Below are 25,504 nucleotides of genomic sequence, written 5' to 3' on the forward strand. Positions count from 1 at the left end.
CTAAGCAACATAGAAATGGAACTACGCTTTTGAATCAAAAATCAGTGAGTGATATTTCACACTGAACATCAATGCAGTGAAGAATATGCACTATGGTCATGTGATTTAGTGCATAGATCTTAATTACAGTTGAAAATTGAGAAATAAATTGAGAAATATTGTCAATGGGCCACGGTAATGGGTTGAATTTGAGTTCAACAAATGTCTATTAGATGTTCACACACTGACGATGGTAATTGACAAATTTCTTTCCCGGCATTACCGGTTCATCATTCATGTTTATCTCGCACGCACACATCTTGACTATATTTTAATAATCGGCTCGACCCTTGACCTTATAGTACAGTTTGAACGTTGTCTCTGCCAGTTATCAAAATAATTGTATAACTACGTTTTTCCTGTGACTTGCATTGTATCGCTGTATAGATAACTGTGTTAAAGGGTGGTAGTCTTTGCGCCATGAATGCTCGAGATATATGGGTCTCATATAAACAAAGATGGCGACTTTGATGCAGTTCAACGAGTACAAACTGAAATGTTACCAAGTCATAATTAAGTATTTTTTAGGTGATTGGAAGGCATCGAAGGAGTCACCAGCGTTAATTAGTGCAAGTCATACCCAGGCCAAGCCTCATACTTGTGATTTCCATTTGAAGAACGCATTGGATTATGTAAATCAATGTTTATCTACACAAATGTTGCACATGCGCAGCGCGATGACCACCACCCTTTAAAATAATTTTTTTTTAGTGATTTTTTTGATGAATTGCTATTGATTCAATTAAGAACAGACCGTGGATGTATTACCCCAGGTAACATAAATTGGCATATTCTAAATTTTGGTTATATCAGTGACGTACATATTCCATACGTACAGGCTTCCATTACCAGGCTTCTCGACAGCATTTTGTATTTCAGTCTTTAATGGCAAAACCATAGTTACATGATAATGTACGTTTGCTATTAATTTTAATAATTATACATGTATCACTGGAATCTCTATGTAAATAAAACCTCTAAACTTAATTTATGGTATTCAAAATTGTAATGTCAGCAAATTGTTCGCATTTGTCGTATAAACCTATACCTATGCATAATATAATAGATGCAACATCACTGAGTAGTTCCTTTCATTAGGTTGTTTCTTTTGTGAAGGCATCTTCATATTCTTCATATATTTTGATGAATATTTTTGTCGTCTTTGGTAAAAAAAATGTTTGACTTCTTCTTGAAAACGGGTAGACCAGTTGCTTCGATATTTTATATGTAGACATTTTGTATAGACCTTATTCATAATTGTTCATTTTGTGACAAAAGCTTTAATTCTGTTATTTTAGTCGATATTTTTGATATTTTGATTTTTCTTTAAACTGGCCAGCCCAATTACTGTGATATTTTATATGTGGAAACTTAGGATGGACCTCTGATTTGTTATTTTCACGGTAATAAGGTCAATATTCAAATTTGATTGAATATTTTTTACATTTTTAGTCCCCTGTTTTCGGACTTCATTCGAACGGGGACTAAAAATGTAAAAAATTCTGTCTTTGTGCGTTCGTTCGGAGTCATATCTCAGAATCCCTTGGACTGATTCCGTTCATTCTTTGCATGTCCCTAGTACTTTATGTGGGACATATGCACATGCAGTGGTTTAGCGATTAGATTCAAAATGGCCGACTGGCAGCCATCTTGTTTTTTGAAAATGTTGTATTTTGGACATGCTTTGTCAGTTGTCATTCAAACTTGGTACATATACATGTTAGGATACATGTCCATGACGATTTATTTTGCAATTGGATCAAAGATGGTAGACTGGCAGGCATCTTGTTTTTATTTTTTATGCGGTGTCTTGGACGTGCTCTGTCAGTTTTCATTCAAATTTGGCACATACATGTACTTCATACATGTTAGGATGCATGTCCATGACAATTTGTTTCAAAATCTGGTCAAGGATGGCCGATTGACAGCCATCTGACTTTTTGGCCTCACTACTATATTTGCACAATTTATGTACCATTTTCATTTGTATTTGGCACATACATCGTACATTGCAGTGTGTTTCATAATCAGACCAAAGATAGCCGAATAACGGGTGTTTTTATCTTTGGCCATATTACTACTACACAGAACATGTGTTTTGATGTAAATAAACAATCTGTTATATACGCCACTTAGAATTCAAGTTTCAAGGACACGCTCGCGACAACCCCTCCGCTTTAATATGACGAGCATAAAGAGAACTTTCAAAAATTTAACGGGGACTGTGTCATTTTCAATGACTTGTTGTTTAAAAAAAATGTTATTTTCACCTGTCTAAGTATACAGCGGAGCTAAATCAGCTGACAGGATGCTTGTTTTCTTTATTACTGCAGCTAACAGTCATTGTTGTGGCTATTTGTAATTTTTCATTCGCTGCGTTTTTTATAATGGGCCATTCCAGTTTATATCTGCACCCCCCCTGTTGATGAGGTCAGATTTCCAGCACTGTATGATGGGGAAAATACCCCGGATTTCCAACTGTATATGGAGAAACAGAATCTGGAAATCCAGACGAGTATGGAAAAAAAAATTCTGGAAATCCAGGCAGTTATGGCTACTAAATAAAATATGGACTAGCTTATCTCACCACATACCGGTTGATGAGGTTGGATTTCCAACACTCTATGACTAAAAAAACTTGGAATTCTGACTGTATTGAGCCAGTATGAAATATATAATGATGGTGGGACGAATGAGCTCATCAACACCATGAATCAGGACTAGTTTGGATTTCCATTATCAGATATAAAATTTTGAACTTGGTAAATTAGCATATGATGAGAGTTATATTTGGAAATCCTACTCTGTATGGTGTCACAAAGGAACTCATCAACACCATAAGTAGGACTTATAGTTTTGGATTTCCATTACTGTATGGTGAATGGTGATTTGGAAATAAAACTTTGTATGACTTGTACACCCATGGAAATTATACCCTGTATGAAGTAAACAGACAAACTCATCAACAGGGGGGGGGGGGGGTGCAGATATAAACTGGAATGGCCCAATGGGAAATTATGTCTCTTTGGCCAAAAATTAAAGAAAAATTCACACAAGTATACATAAAATGTTGTTTGGTATACATTTATTCTTTTATTTGAGAAATTATTCAAAGCAAATATGGGAAGAATAATTTTAATAAAGGAATAATGTACAACATAATTGTACAGGGGAGTTATTCATAAATTATTATAATATAATGAATGAATCGGTAATTATCTCTTGATTGGAACATATTAAAAATAATGAGTTTAATTTTTTTATAATTGCTTGAGCGTTTCAGTGTTTAATATGCAATTGTAGTAAATTCCTGCTGCTTTTGGCTGTTTGATTATTCTCGTTCATATTAAGTAAAGAATTCCATAAATGTTGATGAATTGGGTGGGGGCAGACAATCAACAACTGCATGTATGGAAAATAGACTAACTCAGACTTAATTTAAATAAAAATATTCTCATTGGTTAAAATGTCTGAAATGTATCATTTTAAATTATCCTAGACCAATAGGGACTTTTGTTAATACATGATGTATCTTGATAATATCTGTTAAATTATCTATCAATGTGAAGTTGTATTCATCCCCCTGCCATCTATGTTTAATTGGATGACAGCTTTGTGTTATTACCCAGGGTTACTCAGATCACAAGGGTCTTCTCTTGGAGCTGATTTTATCGATCTGAATTACTTGATATCTGACTAACGAGTCAAGCAAATGACAAATACGCAAATCAACAAATGTGAAAACAGTTACTGAATATTAAATGATTGTGTGAATATACTACGATCTCGTTGACAATCAGTGAATTATTTTATTTAATACATGTTACTAGTTGAAATCTAATTAAAAAATAAATATGCTCTTTTTTTTTCGGATTATATAGTTATATATTTCTTAGTTAATTTGCATTTAATATTTAAATAATGAATGTGTAAGGCCTAAAAAAGAAATTAATAATGTTTCTGGTTATTGTGGGGACTAGCAAAAAAGTGTGGACCAGCCTTTTTTACCTTGCCCATACCATCAAAGATGGAAGGAAAAGGTATATTAAGGGAAAGATTTTGTCCGGCGTTCTCATCGTTGTTGTTGTTGTCGTCGTCGTCGTCGTTAATAATTGTTATTGTGTGCATAATAACTTTACTAATTCTATTCCAAACTTCATCAAACTTGGTCACCTTATTCATCAGTATAAAGTCTTCCCTGAGTTTGAACAGATGTCCTGTATGAAAATATCATGCAAAAATTGAGAAAATCTGATAAAATATTTTGACTGTTTCTACTTGACTGATCACTGGTGATACACATCAAAGGTCACTGATCTCAGTGGAAATATGCATTGTTGTATGTGTTCAATGAAGCAAATGATTTATCTTATAATAATATCCTTGGTAATGTATCCCAGAATCCCATACTGGGTTTCAAAACCAACTCATGGAGAGATTGCACAGTCTGATACACATTTTTAAACCTACCAATAAAATCTTTACAGAAAACAAGATGTCAGAAAATCAATATAAGCACTCCTATGAACTGGGTGCCAAACTTTGATCAAGATCTGAAGCTAATAGAAAATATGTTTAGTTCAAAGTTATCAAATCAAAAACAATACATAAAAAGCAAAACATTTCATCCACATTTTAAAAAGAAAATTGTTCTAAAATATATGTATTCTGTATTTGACAAACAGTTCATTCGACAAATGAAAACTCGCAGGAATATGTTTCAGCTATTAGAACAGAATGATAGTTTTCATAATACTAGTTTAAAAACGCACTTCGAAGATTGCAGTGTTTGAAGATGTAGATTCTCAGGAGGCAACAGTACTGTTGACTTCTCCCTCCACTGGACACCAACTAACTATTTAAGTTGATTTGCATACAAAGCAGAGCTTGCAACATGATAGCTATTCATATGGGTGTTTTTTTTTACTTTTCATATAATACAGTAGTCACACAATGAGGCAGTTCATATTTGTCTCAGTGAATCATTCATTTTTGACAGACACCTGTACAAAATATTTGGACAAAAGCCAGCTAAGATTTTCTGTAATCTTGCATGCTTTATGAATCTATTCACGTCTAAATGCAGAACTTTTTTTTTTTTGCGATGAAGCATGTATTTTTATACTAAAATATCTGAATTACTTTGAATAAAACTGGAAATTATGTCCCTTAAAATAATTAAACAAATAAGGCACCAATGTTTTTGTAAGATATTTACATCTTTTAAGGACATTCGGTAGACTGATTCCCCACTGTTGGTTCAACCCCAAAACTTGTTTGTATTCAAAATTAATTATGACAATGCATAATTATATTGAAACAAACTGTGATAAAGGGAATTATATTATATAACAAAGGGCAAGGTCACCAGAGTTCAACTATGTTTTTTTTTAATCAATTGGTCACCATTGAAGAATTAAATAAACTATTTAACTTCATTAAATAAAATTTGTGCGCAGTCAAATATTTTAGCCAAAACAACAAAAATATCACTATTTTTGAAAAACATCAGAAGCACTTTTTTTTTTATGTGCGGCTCAATATGCTATTTGTCTTTAAATACTGACTACCATGTAGTATACTAGTTTTCTGATATTAAAAATGAAAAACGTTTTTTCTAATCAAGCAATGAGCACCCTCTAGTGTTAGTGATATTTGTGCTTTTGTTTATTTTGTTCACTGATTTTTCAATACAGGTTGTCACAGTGTAGCAAAGCTCTTCATGTTCTTGACTTCACCTTAATTCTGTTGAACCGTTATATAATAAATAATAAGGTTAAACTTACTTTATATATATAATCACTGATGTAGTATATTATGATGTTATTACGAGAATACTGTAAAGTATGAACGAAGACAGTACAGTGGGATTATCGACCGACGCGCAACGGAGGTCGATGTGACGCTGTATTCTCTGGCTGTATACTTTTCGGCATCCTCGTAATAACCTTATTATTATACATCTTTTTATCCTAAGGATACATTATGGGAATGCCAAAATTGAAAAAGTTTAGAACAGATTAATTTATTTAACTTTATGTCGAGCTCGTTGAAACCCCCAAACATGTTTGTTTTTATTATTAGAAGATGCTCACACACGTAACTGCTTCATATTTGAAATTTGAATATTGTAGCATGAAAATACCTCAAAATTACGACATGCTGTAACTTGTGGCGTTACAGTGACAGATGTATAATAATAGTTTATATTATCACTTATACTAACTAAATAATATTTACCAATTTGATATTATTCATTTCCTGACAAATTATAGAATTATGTGAAATTTACAATAATATCACTTTCAATTTCATTGACCCTTTGAATGCCAGTTAAAGTGTATTTTTGTCACTTTTTCACAAATCAAACTTTTTTCATATTATTCGAATACAATTTTCATCAAGACTCGGTATGTAATAAATAGTTAAGTTCATTTGGTTCAAAATTAACCTTTTCACCATCAGTTCCCTCTTTTCGTCACAAATTCACAAAATAGTTCTACATCAGCGGATTATGACAAAAAAGTCAAAGTTTTTGTCTGTTGGCTCCAAAATTAGGATTCATTTCCAGAAATTTTGAAAAAATATAAGAAACAAAAGTGCAGAAAAGTCTGGTGGTAAAAAGGTCAACAAAGAAAGTATTGAAAAAACATACAATGTGCAAAAATGTTGCCGGGAAAAATTAGCATTCAAAATGTTCCCATCTTCATCTGATCTTTTCTAAAGGTAGTATTTCACCATTTTCCATGTCTTGGAGTAATTTTCATCATTGTGTAAAACTTGTTCATGACTGAATCATTTTTCATAAAGAATCTGCTTTAAATCCAGTTTAAGTCAGCATATCAAATTGCAATTTATTACGTGTTTTGAATTGCCTTCCTAAATATTTTTCTTAATTTTCATAATATTTTGGACCCAAGTACATTAAATGATTTAATGCAAAGGCAAAACCCAAAACAACTCCATTTTGTCACCTAATTCCCCTAGCGAAAAGAAATTTACACTCAACTACTGTCAAATACTTTTCGCTTGGAATTAATTTTCGCTATTTTTGCTGAAGGAAAGATTCAGTGAAAATAAAATCTAGCAAATATGCATTTTTTCCTATATTTTACATTCAACTTGTCAAAAATCAGCGAAAATAAATTCCATAGAAAACACTTGAAATGTCTTTACAGCAAAAATTAATTCCAGCGAAAATAAAGTATTCTACAGTATGTGAGAAACTTGAATGATATTTTTATGAATTGCTAAAAAAATACTTTGATATAAAGCTTAATTAAGCAGAATTTAGTCATGAACTTGTTTGTTGGTTTCACTTATTAAAATCATCAATAAGTAATGGTGTTCATACTGATGATCTTCATTGTGCATTATTTTTCTATTCCATTGCATGCACGCATTAATACTACAACAGTGATAAAGACAGGTAGCGTTTCAGAAAAAAAAATCACTCTTTAAATTGTCATTCTTTTTTCAGGTTATTAAGGGTAACAGTTGTGCATGGGATGAACTAATTAACATTTTGGATCCGATTCTGCATGATTTTTCCTCTGAGGTTGTAAAACCACCCTTTGTATGCTTCAATACTAACTGAATGTTTTTGTCATTCTGTGTAACTATAAAATCTCTGTTTATTCATGTACCTTCATGCAACAGCTCTAACTCTTTACAAAATCAAACATCGAAAACACCTCCCCTTTTGAAAAAGCGTACCCAAGCAGACATTTCTTCTTTCCCTCTAATTTAATCCTTCCTACCCCATGCCCAGGAAATGAATTGATCCTTTTTAAGAACAATTGGTTTATTCCATTTATATGAGGGGTGTTTAATAAGTCAGTGATGTACTTGCACTTTCTTCTGTATTGCTGGAATTAATTTTCAATTGAATTTCATGATATTAATGTGACATGATATTTATTTAGTTGATATTGATCAATTTCTTAATTGATATTAAATTGGAAAATGCAGGTATAAGACCAAAATTTTTATTCTCATACAGTTTTATTTATTTTTTGAGCTTTGGTATGCATTTCCTGATATGAACTCTGAACTTATTCAAATTAACTTTATGCACGAGAGATTATGCATGAATACGAAAACATTATTTTTAGAAAATTGTTATAATCCATATACATGCGTTAAACGATTTGGGTGTGGTGTTGGAATTATAATCGGTCAATCCAGGCACGTTTGTAAATCCTACAGAGACGCAGACTACAATATTACAAGTTTGAGAGTGCATGTGCATCTAGATTTTATTTTAGAGTGAACCAAAACAAAAATTATACTTCTATCAAATTTTCTGAGCACAAATGTATTATTTTTGGATCGTTTGAGTGTTTTTATTTCACTAATTTTATAAATGTCAGAATTTATATACTCTTCATGGTTTTATTCACTATATTAATTTATTTCACTGACTTAGAGGAGCTTAATTATGTTTTGTATACAAAAAATACCAATTAAATATTGAATTGAAAAATATAGTTATGTGTACCCTTTATTTTAAATGATAATCAGGCATACATTGATTTTTGAAATTGATTTTATTTATTCCATAGTCAGAAATTATACTAATACCATCTGCTCATTATTACTGTTAATATGCAAATGTATTCACCAAATTTACATATAAATGAACAAGCCTCCCTAAGTCAGTGAAATAAATTTCCGAAAAATCTCATTTTCAAAATTCCTCAGAAAATTTGTTAGCTTTATGATCTTTATGAGATAGTTCGCAATAATTTACGTTTGTAATTGTCTTTTTTATTCTCTCATAATCAGGAAACTTAGACAAGAACTGCAAGAATTGCGTAAAAAGGGAGCAATAAAAGCAGATACTGACAACTCAGGGAAAAAGTGTGCAAGATGTCGGGAGTCATTAGGGTGGTTCATCAATGCAGGCGAACTGTGTCCTAAGTGCCAACACAAAGTATGCAAAAAGTGTCAAGTTTTACAGACATCAGGGAGGAGAAAATGGCTGTGCCTTGTATGTAATAAACAAATGTAAGTAAATGTATGGAGCATCTTTACACCAGTAACCCCCTTTTCTTCCAGTGATAGTTGGCCCCCAGTCTTTGTAACCAGGAAACTAGTGTTAGTCCCCCCCCCCCCCATTGATTGTTAGCACTCTCCAAATTAAACACACGTTAACCTGCCGTGTTGATTTGTAGCTCCATACCAAGATCAATAGTGAAAAAAGGGTGTTGTCTTTGATGAAACTTTGACATTCTTTAATTTGTGTGAAATTGAAAACGACTGCTAGGGGTGCATTTTAATTCTGACTTTGGAATAAAATTGGGAATAAAATTCTTCCATACACTGTGATTAAAATGAAGGGATGGAATTCTACATTTGAATAAAACTGTTGCGTTAAACTTCAAGAAGAGAAGTCATAGCTTTGGATGAACCTAAAAAAAAGTTTTAAAACTAGTGACAAAATGCAGGGGTCTTTACCACGAAGGCTTCAAGTCTCTGAATTTTTGTAACTTTGACTTTGATTTTATGTTCTTGTCTAATCTGAAAGGGAAATCAAAGCCAGGACTGGTGAATGGTTTTATGAGAAGATTCCACAAGTCAATAATGCGAAGTTAGTCGGCACTGATCTAGTTCGTGCTTCCATGCGAAGTGGCCCGCCATCAAGAGGTAAATACGTTTCATTTTCAAATTGAGCAATGAATTGTGAAAATCTTTGTAGGACAGACAGTTTAAAGGGACAGCTTTCTATCCTTTAGATTGTATCAGGGAATTGTGGGTCAACAATTCTTGGTTGTTGATAATACAAATGACTGTTAACAGATGAAGTGCCACAGTCATGTGTGCATGTTTATCGAGAATATCTACCAACAATGCATTGTGATTTCGTTTTTAAAGACCTAATCGTGACAGGTAAAGTAGTGAGAGAGATTTGAGCTTAATGAGCAAAATTGAAGCAGCACTTCAAATCAAGACATCACCTTGCAACTAAAAATGTTTATAAGGTATTTGTGGCTGACAAAAAGCAAGTGGCTTATAGCCCATTTCTAATTTATTTCAGCTTCACAAAAGCAATTTTATCATTCTTTTTGTGATGGAAGAAGCTGAGTCAAAGCATGTTTACAGAGCAGCATTTTATAACAAAGCAGCTTCCTGATTGGTCTGACTGTTAGTTTTTAGGGTTAGGTAGCGAATCAGGCACAATCTTGTTGCTATGCATCGCCTCCAACTGTGCTATTTTCACAGCTAGAAATTGTTTGCCATTTAATATTTTTGATGGTCTTTGAACAAATATTGCCAACTGGCGAATTAAATTCTGAAATCTTGGTTTGTAAACATGTCTGAAACTTTCTCTTGAAAATGAAGTGTGATTTTATTCAAAGTTTGTCTCATGCTTATTGAGTAACAGGTACTTGTTATCAAGATTCAAACAAAAGTGGCCAACTGGTGGCCATTTCTCACTAATATATCACCTAATTAAGTTGATGAAAGTTTGCAATAATAAGTTTACAGGTAATATTGTAGGTTGTGATTTTGTCTATTATTCAAATTTCTTGAAGTAGATTCTCAAATTTCTTGAAGTAGATTCTCAAATTTGAATGACAAAACAATAAAGATTCTCAATATCACCGAGAACAATATCAAGATTTACTAAACTGCTAGAAATTGTCAGTTGTATGCACTAGTCTCACACTTTTCAGCAAAAGTGAGTGTTTCTTGAATACTTTGTTTGTTCTATATTCATATTACTCAATTTTTGTTTCAGACTCGCCTATGCATAGAAGATATGCTGATGCAATTAGACACTCCCCTAAGAGATCACCATACCGACATAGACGTCATCATTCTGGGGAAACAGTCACTGATTCTGTACATTCACCCCATGGATCACCTCGTCGATATTCTAATGAAACTTCACCTCGCAGGTTGCCACGAATTGAGCCAAGAGACAGTGATAGTTCAAGTCAGCATGATACATGTGGTCGATTTGATGGAGATTCACTAGATGGTGAAAAACGAGCCTACCCACCAGTGCCTGAGGCGGACCAGTTTCCTGTATCACAGCGCCCTTACGAACATTACCGAGTACATGAACTTAAAAGACGTTCAAGCTCGGAGAGCGAATCAAGTTCACCACAAGTGTCTATGAGAAGTTCAATACGGAGTTCTCCACCTATTTACATTAACGATGGCATGGATACGCCGACTACTACCATGTCTGAGAATCTTTCCGAAGCTGAGGAACGATTGCAAGAAGGGTATGCGCACACAGATAGTCAATCGGAGCCCGGTGTGGAATCGTTTCTAGCTAGCGATACACATAGCATGTCTAGCAGTCTGCTCAATAACAATAACACAGCTCGGGAAATCGGGGATGGTGCCGATAGTGAGAAAGATAAGCTAAGGTATTGCATGGCAAGCATGTATGTTTCCACTTCTATCCACATTCGTTTTGTTTTACCCTTATACCTTGGGATAATGTTTTCAGTGCTGGCGGGTGATATAGTAGTGGTTACAAGCATCCATCCTTATGTACATGAATAAAAAAATACTCCTCATTTATTGTTTTGAAACTTAGTATGTTTGATGGTCAAAAAGTTGTGGTGAAAACAAATTGGAAATTGCATGCTCATTTGCATATAATACAGAAAGGTGAAAACTTAAAATCTCCATCATTAAATTCAACACTCATCAACTTGAATCTCAATCATCTCTGGTATACTTCATGATCATACTGTTCCTGTGGTGACAATATGTGTTAGTTGCATGCTGAATAGCCCTAACTCTAAAACCTACCTACTCCCCAATTGAGATGTACGCTACTGTTTGCTGTGTCTAGTGACAGTAGCCAGCTACACCACATACAGTCCAATCAAAATAGTCACCCTACCACTACCATTTTCTTTGATATTCATACACACAATCATTGTAAATCTTACTATTCATAAAATGCTACAAACTCAGACAGGAATAATGTGAATCATTGATTGGCATGGTTACAAAAATAATGGCCGTTTTGAAAGCTTTGTGTTTATATCAACAAAAAATACAAATAATTTGCTAAAAAAATACTAATTTTGCTAAAAACACACAAATAATATTTTGACATGTATATGTGTTGTGCAACCAGCAATTGATTAATCTTTGTCCATTTATATATATATATATATATATATATATCAGTTAATAGACTGACATCTGTAGATAGGGTGTGTCCATTGTTTGTATCAAATAGGTTAATTTTAGATTTTCATTGGAAAAAAAAAATGGTTCATCCGACCAGTTAATCCTGAGTGGTATATTTGTAGCAAAATATTCTGTTTTTAGTGATACATTTGTAGCACCTGATTTGCACTACTGACATGTACAAAGGTATCTGGGTTGTTGTTTTTTGTATAGCTATGATTTGCACAAAATCTGCTTGGAATTCCTATGCAGGATTTGTGTATGGTTGGTTTCCCATTGGTCAGTATTTAAGGGTGCCCGCTGAAGTTCACAAAATAATCTGATTTTTTTTAGTTTATTATGACGCTTGAATTCAATTCTTGAAACTGTATTCCAACATTAACATGTGAAGATGGATCCAGCTGTGGATCATGTAGATTCTGAAATGTTAACATCTTCATCATTATCTTGTAGTCACAGTGGCCATGTTGCTTCCGACTTGAGTGATTCCGAACCCGAAATCGTGACTGAAGTACTTTCTGGCGTAGCTTTCCAAAGGATGACTGTTAAAGCGGGAAAATCACAGAGAAGTCCTGGAGTGGTCAGACGAGGTCTAGAAGTGGTGGAAGAAAATGGTAAGTTTATAAATAAATAATTTGCTGCATGTGTCTGCATTTTGTAAAATTTGGTTTGGGTGCTGCTCTGTATTCATGAATTTATTTCATAATAACTATAATTTGATGGAAATTTTTTTAATCTATTTGTAATTAGGAGCATTTCATTTTATCACCCTGCTGCTTCAAATTACCTGTGTTTCATGTCCACTCGGTTCATAGCAGATGTTCTGTCTAGTTTGGGATTAATGCTATCTAATACAGTTAAAAATAGTTACCTCAGTAAAAATAAAGAATCATACAAATATTATATCTGTGCTACCACAGACACAAGAACCTGTTATTATTTACATTCAGTTCATACACACTTGCTATAATATAAAAATAGAAAAATTTCCCTCCCCATTTGTGTATTAATTCATATATTACTTTTTTGTTTTTGGAAATAGACTTTCACTTTAAAATTTATTTTTTGTAAAATTCTGAGATAAACCCTGAAAACAACTTGGTTGTGACTGTTTTTTAAAGGGCACATATTAGCGTAAACCAACAATGATGGGTGTATAGAAATGTAATTTTTTCAAAGTATTGTTATGTTTTCATTTTTAAAGGTGAGCTTTTTGCAAAACACAAAACCAAACCAAATCAAAACAAGGTTAAAATTTAACTAAGCTAAAATAATTCCTGTCATTATCATCACACTTGAAATGAAACATTTTTAGGAAAATGAGATATGAATATTGCCAAAATTGTCATACATTTTCAAATATTTAGATTACTCCATATTATAAAAAAATATATATTTTTATTATTTAGTCACTTTTGATTGACATATTTGAACATTAAATTTAATCAGATGTTCTCTTCTATGATATGAAATCTCAAATGTACTTGAAATTGTCAGTCTATGAAATACACACTGTCTGGAATGCTGAATAGCTTAGATGTGCATGGAGGAGTGTTAATTTTGGTGGGGGACCAACATGTACAGTATAAGTATACTTGCATTATATTACAAGTGGGTTGTGACTGTCTAATGAATAGTAGAGCAACAGGTCTAATGATGTGGTCGCACAGTGATATGTATATATACTAGGATTTGACTGCTGAGATTGTGTTTTTGACTCCCATGTGCGAAGCACAAAATGGGAGTCTTTGCAGTTAGTGTGTCTGTATGTGTGTATGTGTGTATGTGTGTATGTGTGTATGTGTGTGTGTATGTGTGTATGTGTGTCCGACTGTTCCACTGCTATCTCAAGAACCATACATCGGTTTTTGATGAAACTTGGTGCATAGATGCTCTGGGCCAATGCGCAGATTTGATTAGGTTTTGGTAAAAATCCATGCTCGTTAATTACCTAATTTGCATGATAATTAGCTAATTTTTAGCTGTTCTATGACTGTTCCACTGATATCTAAAGAACCACTCCTTGGATTTTGATGAAACTTGGTACATAGATGCTCTGAACATATGCGCAGATTTGATTAATTTTTGGTAAAAATCCGTGCATATTAATTACCTAATTTACATGATAATTAGCTATTTTTTAGTGGTTCCATGACTGTTCCACTGATATCTAAACAACCACTCATTGGATTTTGATGAAACTTGGTACATAGATGCTCTGAACTAATGCTAGGTTTTGATTAGTTTTTGGTAATAATCCGTGGATACTAATTACCTAATTTGCATAATGATTAGTCAATTTTCGGTTTTTCCACTGATATCTCAAGTACTAATCATCACATTTCAAATGAAACTTGGTACATAGATGTCATACGACACTGCACAGACCTGATAGTTTTTATGGTAATATCAGTACATATTAATTACCTAATTTGCATAATTAATTAATTTTCAGCATTTGATATAAGTAGTTAGCATTACATTTCAATGAAACTTGGTACTTACATACTCAAGGACTATGCAGAGATTGATTGTTTTCGATAAATATTTGTGCATATTAATCACCTAATTTGCTTAATTAGTTAATTTTCAGCTTTTCCATGGGTATCTCAAGTACTAATCATCGCATTTCAATGAAACTTGGTACATAGATCCTTTAGGACTATGCAGAGACCTGATTAGTTTTAGGGTAAATAATTGTGCATATTAATTACCTAATTTGCATAATTAATTTTCAGCTTTTCTACTGATATCTAAAGTACTAATCATTTACATTTCAATGAATCTAGAATTATGCAGACCCAATTAGTTTCCGGTAAATATTTTTGCATATTAATCACCTAATTTGCATAATTAACCAACTTTCACACTGATATCTCAGGTACTATACATCACATATCAATGAATGTACATGGATGCTGTAGGACAATAGACAGACCTGAATAATTGTGGGTTATTAATTAACCAATTTTAAGCTTTCACACTGATATCTAAAGTACCGTAAAAACTCCAAAATTTCGACCGGTTTTAAATAATTGGCGTTAGAAATGTGACATGTTTTTAGAGTCGTGGCCGAGTTGTAACTCAAAATCTAAACAAAGTCATCAATCAGTGAGTATTATGACAAGCAAAACAAAACATCAAGACGCGCAGAAGAGGTCAGCACAAAACTAATAGGTCAAAAGACAAAGCTGTCTCGCACTACCTAGGAAAACTTGCGAATGTTCGAAGTACAGGTACCCATTGGACAAAAGATACATGGAAGTTTAGCAAACTATCTCCCCGACCCAGTGCAATGTATCCGGTTAGAATCAAAGCTCACGTGTCCCTTATTTGAGGGACCAAATTCTGCCGTAAATTCGCCCTTGGATTAAAAAATAAAATGGGATTTAAGAAAATAAAATGGGACTTTTAAGGTGTATTTTGGCGTCATTTTTCGGACATTTCAATCAATCCTGCCGGCTAAAATAGAGTCTAAGTTTTACCGTAGTCATTGACGTCTGTCTATTCAAGAGTACACGTGTATGATTTTTATCGTGACTAGCGTGAGCGGGTAAGCTTCCTTTCGAGAATGAGCTGTTATCACTGTGAACAATGTTAAATTATTCTTCAGATGACCAGTTTATTTTTTAAAAACAACTAATTTTTTTATTTAAAAAAAAATCATGCCGTTTTCGCATCAAAATCCAAGCCAAAATATCGTACTACAACATCAATCTCTTCGCATTGCGTTCAATAACATTAACATATTTAATTAAGCTATGGTAATTTGAACACGTTGGCATCATCCAGCTTTTTGATTGGTTAATTAGCGATTTGACCTATTTGACCTAAGAGAACATGGCGGATATCCTACAGCATCAAACGTTTATACGAGACCGGAATCATTCGCTTACGATGAAACTTAGTTGACTTTTATTTGTATTTCATAACCATTCAACAAATTTATTTTGTGTACATTATTATAATCACTACTGAGTACAGTAATAATCAACAATTCAGAAACGCAGCATGCCGAGATTTTTGTGTTCGTATTTATTTGAAACTTCGTTTATTTAGAATATATTTTCATTACCAATAAAATAAAAATCTCTCAGTCAATCAGAAACCCGGATTCATGCCTTCGAGGAAGGTCCCGTTTGAACGCTCACATCGGGTTTTTTTTTCGTTTGGGGGAAAACTAAAACTGGTCGCAATTTTCGAATAAGAATGAGTCGGCAATTTTTAGTGGAGTCGAAAATTTGGAGGTAAATAAAACACCGAAACCCGGCAAATAAATAGCCAATCGAATTTTTAGAGGGGTCGAAATTTTGGAGTTTTCACGGTACTAATTATTCCATTTCAATGAAACTTAGTACAAAGATGCTCTAGGACAATGTACAAACCTAATTAGTTTGGGGTAAAAATCTGTTCATATTAATTCCCTAATAAGCATAATAATTCATAATTTTTTGGTTCTAATCACATTTCAATTAAACTTGGAGACATAGATTTTCTGTTACATTGCGCAGACCTCATTAGTTTTACACTCAAATCTGGTCATATTAATTTTCTGATTTGCATAATTAGTTTTCAGCTAAGTAATTTCGAATTATATTTAATGTGTCTCCAATACTCTCAGCACATGGGAGTTCTTTCTAAGCTTTCTTTGATTCTCATTCATATTGGCGAAGGGTTCCAGCAGGTGTTGTGTTTAAGGGTACGCAACAGGTGTTTTATGCAATGAAGATAACAATTTTAGTCCTGAATTGTGAGCTCTCAAAATCACAAGACTAGCATGCACTGACCAAATGAGTGAGTCTGTGAAACAACTATTTAGTGTTCATCTTAGGCTGTTTTGACTAGCATCCTGGCTTAGTCTCAATTTAATTAGTTTTTGCTTTAACTCATTTCCGATAGAAATAAAACCTTGTTCACTGCACTCTGTTATGTCATAGATATTCAAATGATGCAGAGTTAAAATCATATATAATGGGGTCTTTATCGTATATCACTGTACTTAAATATCTAAGTTTCATATCCTTGTACATTTTTACTGTGTGTTTTACAATTGATGGCAAATTATTCAAAATGTTTACATTGTATTTACACTGCATGAAGCTGAATTTCAACAGTTAATCCAAGTCAAGTGTATGTTGATAAAAATATGTGCATGAATTGTTACTTGTATTGCCAGTACTGATATTTGTATTGGTGCAGGTTTTGCACTGGTGCCCAGATATTCTGAAACCATGCATGCATAGATTGTCTATATCATGATGACCATTTACATTTCTTCAGAAAATCTTCTGTATTCCGTCCTGATGATTATAGTTATAATAAATCTGCATGTGTCATCTTGATAATGGTCTGCCTTTTGTTCCCATTTGAAATTAAACAAAAATATTTTCGGTTCTCAGCTTACACAAAACAAGTACAAATTGTATTGGTATTCACAAATCAATGTGTTAGAAACCCAGTATTATAGTTGGTGAAGGAGGGTGTGGCAGAGTGGGGGCTTGTGACTGTGATATCTTATAAGGGGTTTATAGTACGTAGAAGTACATTGGCACCTAACACCAGTCTGCTAGTAGCGTTTTATTTATTTATTTTAATAATTATTTGCACAATAACAGCACATCATAATTGCTGGCACATATTAGCACGTTAACATAATGGTGACGGTATAATAAAGTAATTGTTGTTATCCTGCACAACTGAAATGATTATTCGGTGCAATATCAAATTCTTCAGAAGCACCTGTTGTTTAATTCTGGATAATGCCACATCATGGCCCTTATAAGTTAAATTAAACATTCTAATTTATTTTTTTAACCTTTTGAGTGATATTATTTTCACTAAAATGTTGGTGCCATATTTCGTTGGATTTTTTTTTATAATTTTGTTAATTTTTGGCTAAAGGGAATGGACGTCTTTTTCCTGTCAGGTTAATTTTATTATATGTGACAACAATTTATTTTGGTGCTAAAAAAACTGATTGGTATGCAAATCACCTAATTAATATGCATATATGGTACATGTAACTGTTTTGTGAAAAGTTACAGAAAATGACTTTGGCATCCAAAATGTTAACAATATGCAAATCACCTGATTAATATGTGCAGATGGTACTCAGAACTATTTTGTGAAAATTGACTAAAATTGACTTAAATTGACTTTGGCACTCAAAATGTTAACAATATGCAAATCACCTGATTAATATGCACAGATGGTACATGGAACTATTTTGTGAAAGGTGATAAAATTGACTGTCACTCAAAAGGTTATTGTTTGTCTTGACTATATCAAATTATAATTTGTGTTCTTTTGTTTTTGTTTTGTGTTTTTTTTTCTTCTTCACTAGATACCCATGAGTCGAGTATTAAGCCAATCATTGGTCTAGAACCGAGCACAGATAGTGGCATTGAATCATTGAGTGGTGCGCCACCAGGTGGTGAATCAATCCACAGGCCACCATCACCATCATCATCACTATCATGCTCAGCATCAATAATAACTACTGCCACCACTGACTCTAATGGTAGTATCGCTGCCGCCTCCACTGCTTCAGCCTTCACTGCTAACAGTAACACCCAGAAACACTGTTATAATGAATGTACTATCTATGACAGCCAATCCTCTGCACCCCGAGCTTCATCTAGTAAAAATATATTCATGTCATTTGACAGTAAGCACTCTCCTTCTTCTTTTAAACATATTAATAACAAAACTAAGTTTTCACAGAGAGGTGGAGTTTCTCGACAATCTCTCACATCTGACATTGGTCGTAGTAATTTTGGCCAGTTAACTGAAATTGATAGCAGAAGTGTACCAATTAGTGAGGAGAAGATAAGTTCAAACTCTGTTTTGAAGCATGACGGACGTGATAGTGTTTACTTTACCGGTGGAATACAAAAATGTTATTCTGATAATGTTGATCTGAATTTTTCTGAGTGTGGGGCAGATGGTTTCAGAGATCAGGCTAATGCATGTAGATCAACAATGGGTCCTGGTTTAGCATGTGAAAGTGGGCATGAATCTGGTGATAGATTGTACTCTAAACATGTGACATTTAACATTAGCAGTGATGACAAGAGTACTGGCGATACACCGGTTGTCATGGACAGGGCTGAGATTTCAGAAACCAGCAAAATAAAGCCAGTTCAGAGTAAATCAGTAGTTAGGACTGTCTTTAGGCGACCTAAAACAACATTTGATACTGAATTGACTCGCACAGATGGAGGAAAACAATTTAATTTACGTGGACTTGAGGCTGGAACTATTCATTCTGGGAAAAGGTTGTCTTCTGGTGGTATATTGACAAAGCGACCAATTGGTGAATCATTAAACGATAACAGGAATTCTCATTGTGTTGGGGTGATACCACCTGTTAAACCAGGGCATGTTAGTGATGCAAGAGTTTTAAAAATGCCTTCTAGAGCTCATCTTAAAGGAATATTGACAGGCAAGGCAAAGAGTTTCAAGCCAATTGATGTTGAAAATAAAAGTGCTCCAGTGGGCAATTTATTCTCCATGACGACGGATGACCTATCTAAAGAGGTTAAAGGTGAAACTGTAATTCCAGAGGAAGGTGATTACGTTTATGAAAGTTCTGAAAGTGTTGACACTGGTAGTTCAACAAGTGAAGATTCAGAAGAGATGAATTCTGAGGAACTTGAAGCTGAATACATTCATTCCATGCAGATGGTGAATCGAGGGGCGATAACTTCAACCTCGCAGTGTTATGATTTGGATTTAGCAGCAGCAGCAGCAATTACATACATCAGCAAAGATGAAGATTGGATTGAACATGATGTTGATGGCAGTCGCAGAGTAGATGAAAAACTTGAAGTTTCAACTGAACAGCAAGTTTTTAAAAGCTATGCTACAGAAACCGCTTTGGATATGAAAAAAGAGAAGCAATACATCGATGGTTCAGACAGATATGAAATAGGAATAAAAAGTGTTTCTCCAACCAGTTCTGAGTCGATGGCAGAGAGGTATGGGGAGGAATCTGATTTTCAGACTATGTCTTTAAATAAATCAGAGGATAATTCTACAGTAGACCATATGAGTGATGCCAGTGAAAGTTCTGATGTAATAGTAAATCTCGCACTCCACTTGTTGTCAGATGTTCACAATCTAACATCAGTAATTCAAGATCATTTTGAATGTGATGCTACGCTTCATCCAATTCATCATCATCGCAGAGTAAATGTTGAGAATCAAAAATCCCATGTTTTGTCAACAGATTGGGATGAATATATTGATGAGGAAAGTCTTCCAGAGGGCAACAGTCATAATGGACGCCTGACAATAATGCCTGTGCTAGAGGAAGATGAAGAATTTGAAGAAGATGAACATGAAAGGGAAGAAGAAAATGAAAAGTTATACATCAGAACCCCTTCTACTAAGGACTTAGAAAATAGTTATGATTCAGTTGAAAGATTCGCTGTAAGAGAGAAGCATGATATTTCTTCAGCCATGGATTACTTCCTTCTTGACTCTAATGTTCAATTAACAAATAAATTTTTTACAGATTCTCTAGAAAAAGTTAAGGATTATGATGTTGATCGTTTATCTAGTACACAAAACACTGGTACCTGTACTGAAGGACTGCACATTTCACACAACTGCACAACAGGTGACTCTTCTATTTCACTGGAAACACCGTTGAGAAATGCCCCGGATGTTAGTGCTTCTGCTCTTCGATTGGAATGTTCAATCTCTGAAGTAAACTCTGTCCCAGATACGCGGAAAACCATGTTTAATTCTTCCACTGTAAACACAGTAGATGAATGTTACTCAAAATCAGAAGATGCTTGCATGGTGGAAATTAGCTCATCTGATACTAGGAATTGTACCAATGATCTTGAGACAAAAGCTTTGAAAGAGAAAGATGTAATGGCAATGACTGGTTCTCCAGTTAAGGACATTCATGATTCTGCTACTCAGACAATGTTGCATGTACCCCCAGCCCATGCACTTCAACTTAAATGTTTAGACTCTAAAAATGAAGACCAAATACCTGTAATTGATCCATTACATGGTAAATTCTTCATTCCACACATGTACATTGAAGATTCAGTGTTGGCAGAGAAGGGAACACCTGTAAATGCAATTGAAGGCCAGCATGTAATGGTACCTGTAGGCAATAATAAAGATGATTTGGTTAACCAGTTAGAAGAGGAGGAACAGAAAGACCATGAAAACATGAAGGTGCAACTGCTGGGAAATGGAAAAAAATTACATGAGGTTAACGACTGCAAGGAATTGGTTGAAAAGAGTGTCCAGTGTTGTACACTTGAATCAAATGTTACTGGTTTTCTTGATGTGAATCAGACTGAAGACGTAACTCCTGGATCTTATAATACTAAAGAAAAGAACCTTACACATAGCGAAATGGGCAATCTACAGAATATGACAAAAAATGCCACTGAAATAGCTGAAACTCCAATTCAGATAACAAATGAAAAAGGTGTTCAGTGTGTAATGGAAGGATTTTCAAACAATTCTGATGATGGTGATGCTACTCTAAAGTTTGCTGTTGGTGAATTTGCTAATAATGGAGATACTGCAAATGAAGGGGAAGGAGTCGGGCAGACTGGTTCTAACAAAACAAACGATACATCTGATTCTGCCATCATAACTAATGATCATGTACGCAAACATCACTCAACATTACTTATTAAAGACAACTTTGATGAAACAAGTACTATAAAAAATGGAGAACATAATATGGAGGTTCATGATAACTTTCATGATAATGATAACAGCCATTCAGAATTCACATCTCTTGTTAATAATCTGAAACGTGGTTCAAAACAATACTCAACATTAATCTCTAAAGAAACACATGACCTTGTGGGTGAGACTTTAGGAAATGCTATTTGCTCACCTCAAGCGTATATGGCTGAATACAATGTTGAACTACCTGTCACCGATGGTGTATGCAACACGATTGAAGAAAGATGTAGTGGTGGATTATCATCTCAAAACGTAGGAGAAATCACCAAGGCATCGGGCAATGAAAACATCCATACTCAGTCAGTGAATGTTGCTGAAGAGAAAGCATTGACAAAAAAAGATTGCATAGAAAAGATGACTGTTAAAGATGCTGATGAGTCGAAAAAGAAAAGTTGTAAACATGAATTAATTATAAAACTGCCTGAGGTTATTACACAGTCTATTACAATCAGTGAGGAAGCATGTAGTGGGGAAAACAACTCATCTTTAGATGTAAATCATCTACTTTTGACAAAACAAGTGATTCCTGTCATCCACCAGCAAGATGAAACTATCCCAAAGGAGGGCCAATCAGCTGAGAATGTTCTTTCCTTGAAGAAGATGATTGAACATGATGGTAGAACACCTGATAACTTTGTATCCAAGTCAGATGAAAAGCCTGATGAACAGCTTAGAATAAGTTGTAGAAAAACCCAAAAGATTAGTGGTGATATCATATCACTTGCCCAATACTCTCAATTTGAAAATGTTGCTGAACCGATAGAGGTGGAAAAGAACAAGGAGACTCCTGAAAGACGAGATTTTATCAATGATGTTTCAAAAGAAGAAAAGTATTTGGCCTGCATTGTTCCTGTGGAAGAGAATAAAGAAAACCATCATCCAACTTCCACTGGTGATATACTAAATATCAGGTCATCATTTCCTAGAAGTTACTTAGATGATGACTGTGATAGTTTACTAGAAATGGGAGACATGTCTGCTTCACTCATTTGTAAAACATGCTTCGATACTTTTCCTGCAGGCGACAAGCCTTCAGGAATCCAACTACCACGGCACTGCTCTGAGAATGCAGCTTTGTTAGATGATTGTGCAAGGATATATGATAATACTAAACCCCAAAACCTAGAGATGACACCACTATCAAAGACTCCCATTATTAAAAAGGAGATCATCTCGCCAACAATGATAACATTTTCTGATAGATCCGAAATTATGCACATGGCTAAGTCTAGTTTTAATCAAGATGAAAATACGTCTGATACCTCTGTGTCTGAGATAATCATTGGTGAGACAGAGATGTCACCATTCCATCTCGAAGAGTACAAGACATCTAAAATTACATGCCATGATGATCTAGATGAACTGTTCAAATCACAATTCACACCAGATGATTCAGTGGCATCTGAGATAGGTTGCGATGAATTTTCTGTGAGTAACCTAGGACAAGCTGAGACACCAGACAGTTGTAGTATACTTGAATACATTGGGTACCCAATAAGTGCAAGAGAATCTCTCAGTGGCACTACATTTTCAGTTCAATCCTGTGCAGAAGATAGCAGGTTTCCTGAATATCTCTATACCAGTACTGGCAGTGAAGAGACCGACACTATTACAAAATCAGAGGCAAAAATTCTTTCTCTTCTTGGGGAAAGTTCTCACATGATAACAGATGTCATTAACCAAATGAATGATGAAGATAATTTGACAGCAGTGTCTTTTGATACCCAAAGTCTCAACTATGTTGAAGATGCTGAAGTATCTAATAAAGATGAAGATAGAGAGGAATATGATTTTGATATTGATCCAGATATACTTTCATCAACTGAGAGATTTCAAGCAGAACAGGAGAGTTTAACTGAAGACACTCTCCATGAAAATAGCAAAAGCCCGCTGATAGGTTCTGCTAACCAGCTTGCTAGAAGTATTTCTGACCTGATTGAAATAGTGACTCCCAGCTTAGCAAACAATCTACCAAGTCACAGCACAAGTTTAAGAAGCCTTGGTTCAAAACTAGACAATAAAGATAACAAATATTTACAGAACGAAAGTAAAGATGGTGCAAGTGCATTCACGTTTTCAGCTCATGAGATTGCTGAAAAATCGGTTAGTCTTGCCAGTGGACTAGATCTTCTTCTGCCAAGTAAGGCACTTTCACTGCCAAAAAGAAGAAAGTCTTCTCAGGAAGTTAACAATGAAGTAGAAAACCTCAAATTAGAACCAAGAAAGACTGTTCCAGACAAGAGTCCTGCTCGACTAGTTAAAAGCATGGGTGATCTGGCAGATGCAATCAACAAGACCCTTAACATTGCCAGTAATGGGGAAACCAGATTTCCTGTTAAGTTGAGACCCCTTTCAGTTTTCGTTCCCTTGAAATCTTCACCTCAGCCACCCAAACGAGCCAGTTCTGTGGGAAAAACTGCTGCTCTTAGTAAAAGCTTACAGAAGCAAGATGTTGATTTTTTTCCTACTTCTTCCAAGCAAACCACTTCAACTCCTAATATCCTATCTGGCACCGAAGTCGACTGTGATACTACTTCACATTACGACAAGGTTATGGAAGAATTCAGAAAACTCAGAGATGAACTTATATCTGTCTCCAGCAATGAAATTTCAAAGGATCAACTCATCCCTGATAAAACATTTCCACTGGCAAAATCTGAGACAAAAAGAGAAAAAAGTAATGACAAACATTGGTGTAATGCTCACCTTCCACCAGGAAGACATATTGGGTCAACAAAACCAACACGAATGCTCTCAGATCAAGAGAAAGATGAAATATTTCAACAGTTGTCATACACATATTTCACGCCGACGTATGAAAGCCAGAGAAGTGTTCAAGCAGCTAGAGGTTGCACTTTTAAAAACTCTGACCAATCAACTACATCTTCCGGGATAGAAAATTTTCCTGTCCATAGTGAAAGAGCAATTGAATCTGACCTGCAAACACCAGTAACAAGATACATCTCAAATGATGCCTTGAAGTTGATGGATAACTCTGATGAATATTCAACTCCTGTATCTTCAATAACATCTTCCTCGCAAGAGAAATTTCCATTAAATGATGAAAAAACAAGTGACTTTTACCTTCAAGCACCAGTAACAGTTTATGCTCCAATGCACAACTCAAAACAATATTCTTCAATTGATCATTCAACGCCACTTCAAAAAGTCTTAACAATGCCTGCAGTTGGGACACCCTCTAGTGATCTATTTATTCCAGATGCAAGTCTAATTAGAGAGGCTAAAAGGATCAGTCCACGGGAATGGTGGGAAAAAAAGAAGAGGGTTATCCATGCTAGTTGGGAGTCAGTACAGAGTGAACCAGGTGGTCGTGGTGTTCCCGAAAGCAATGCTGTTCCTGCACAGACTGTCCTTACATACTTTCAAAATCCTCAAAATTTCTGTATCAGCCAATCTACAACCACTGCCACGCAACATGTCGGTCAAGAAAAGCTTATAGAGACTGAAACAAATGTTCCTTCTCTGAAAGATGAATCTTCAACCTCAACAGTACAATCTCTCTCTCATCCAACTAACAATTTAAGAGACCCGTGCATGTCCAGTTTAAACTCCA

At 34.6% G+C, this 25,504-nt stretch overlaps 1 protein-coding gene across 3 annotated transcripts in view; it reads left to right on the plus strand.

Moving 5' to 3' along the window:
- The window catches only part of LOC100371393 (synaptotagmin-like protein 4), a 93,404-nt gene that overhangs the window by 33,740 nt on the left and 34,160 nt on the right, over positions 1-25,504 (plus strand). For all 3 annotated transcript variants that reach the window (XM_085505053.1, XM_085505054.1, XM_085505055.1), the window contains exons 2-6: positions 8,827-9,048; positions 9,569-9,687; positions 10,784-11,423; positions 12,658-12,818; positions 18,548-18,871. In XM_085505053.1, the coding sequence (XP_085361179.1) occupies positions 8,827-9,048; positions 9,569-9,687; positions 10,784-11,423; positions 12,658-12,818; positions 18,548-18,871 (1,466 nt within the window). The remainder of the gene's footprint in view (positions 1-8,826; positions 9,049-9,568; positions 9,688-10,783; positions 11,424-12,657; positions 12,819-18,547; positions 18,872-25,504) is intronic.

This window comes from Saccoglossus kowalevskii, chromosome 11 (assembly GCF_978046115.1).
Source record: "Saccoglossus kowalevskii chromosome 11, keSacKowa6.1, whole genome shotgun sequence".
NCBI lineage: Eukaryota > Metazoa > Hemichordata > Enteropneusta > Harrimaniidae > Saccoglossus > Saccoglossus kowalevskii.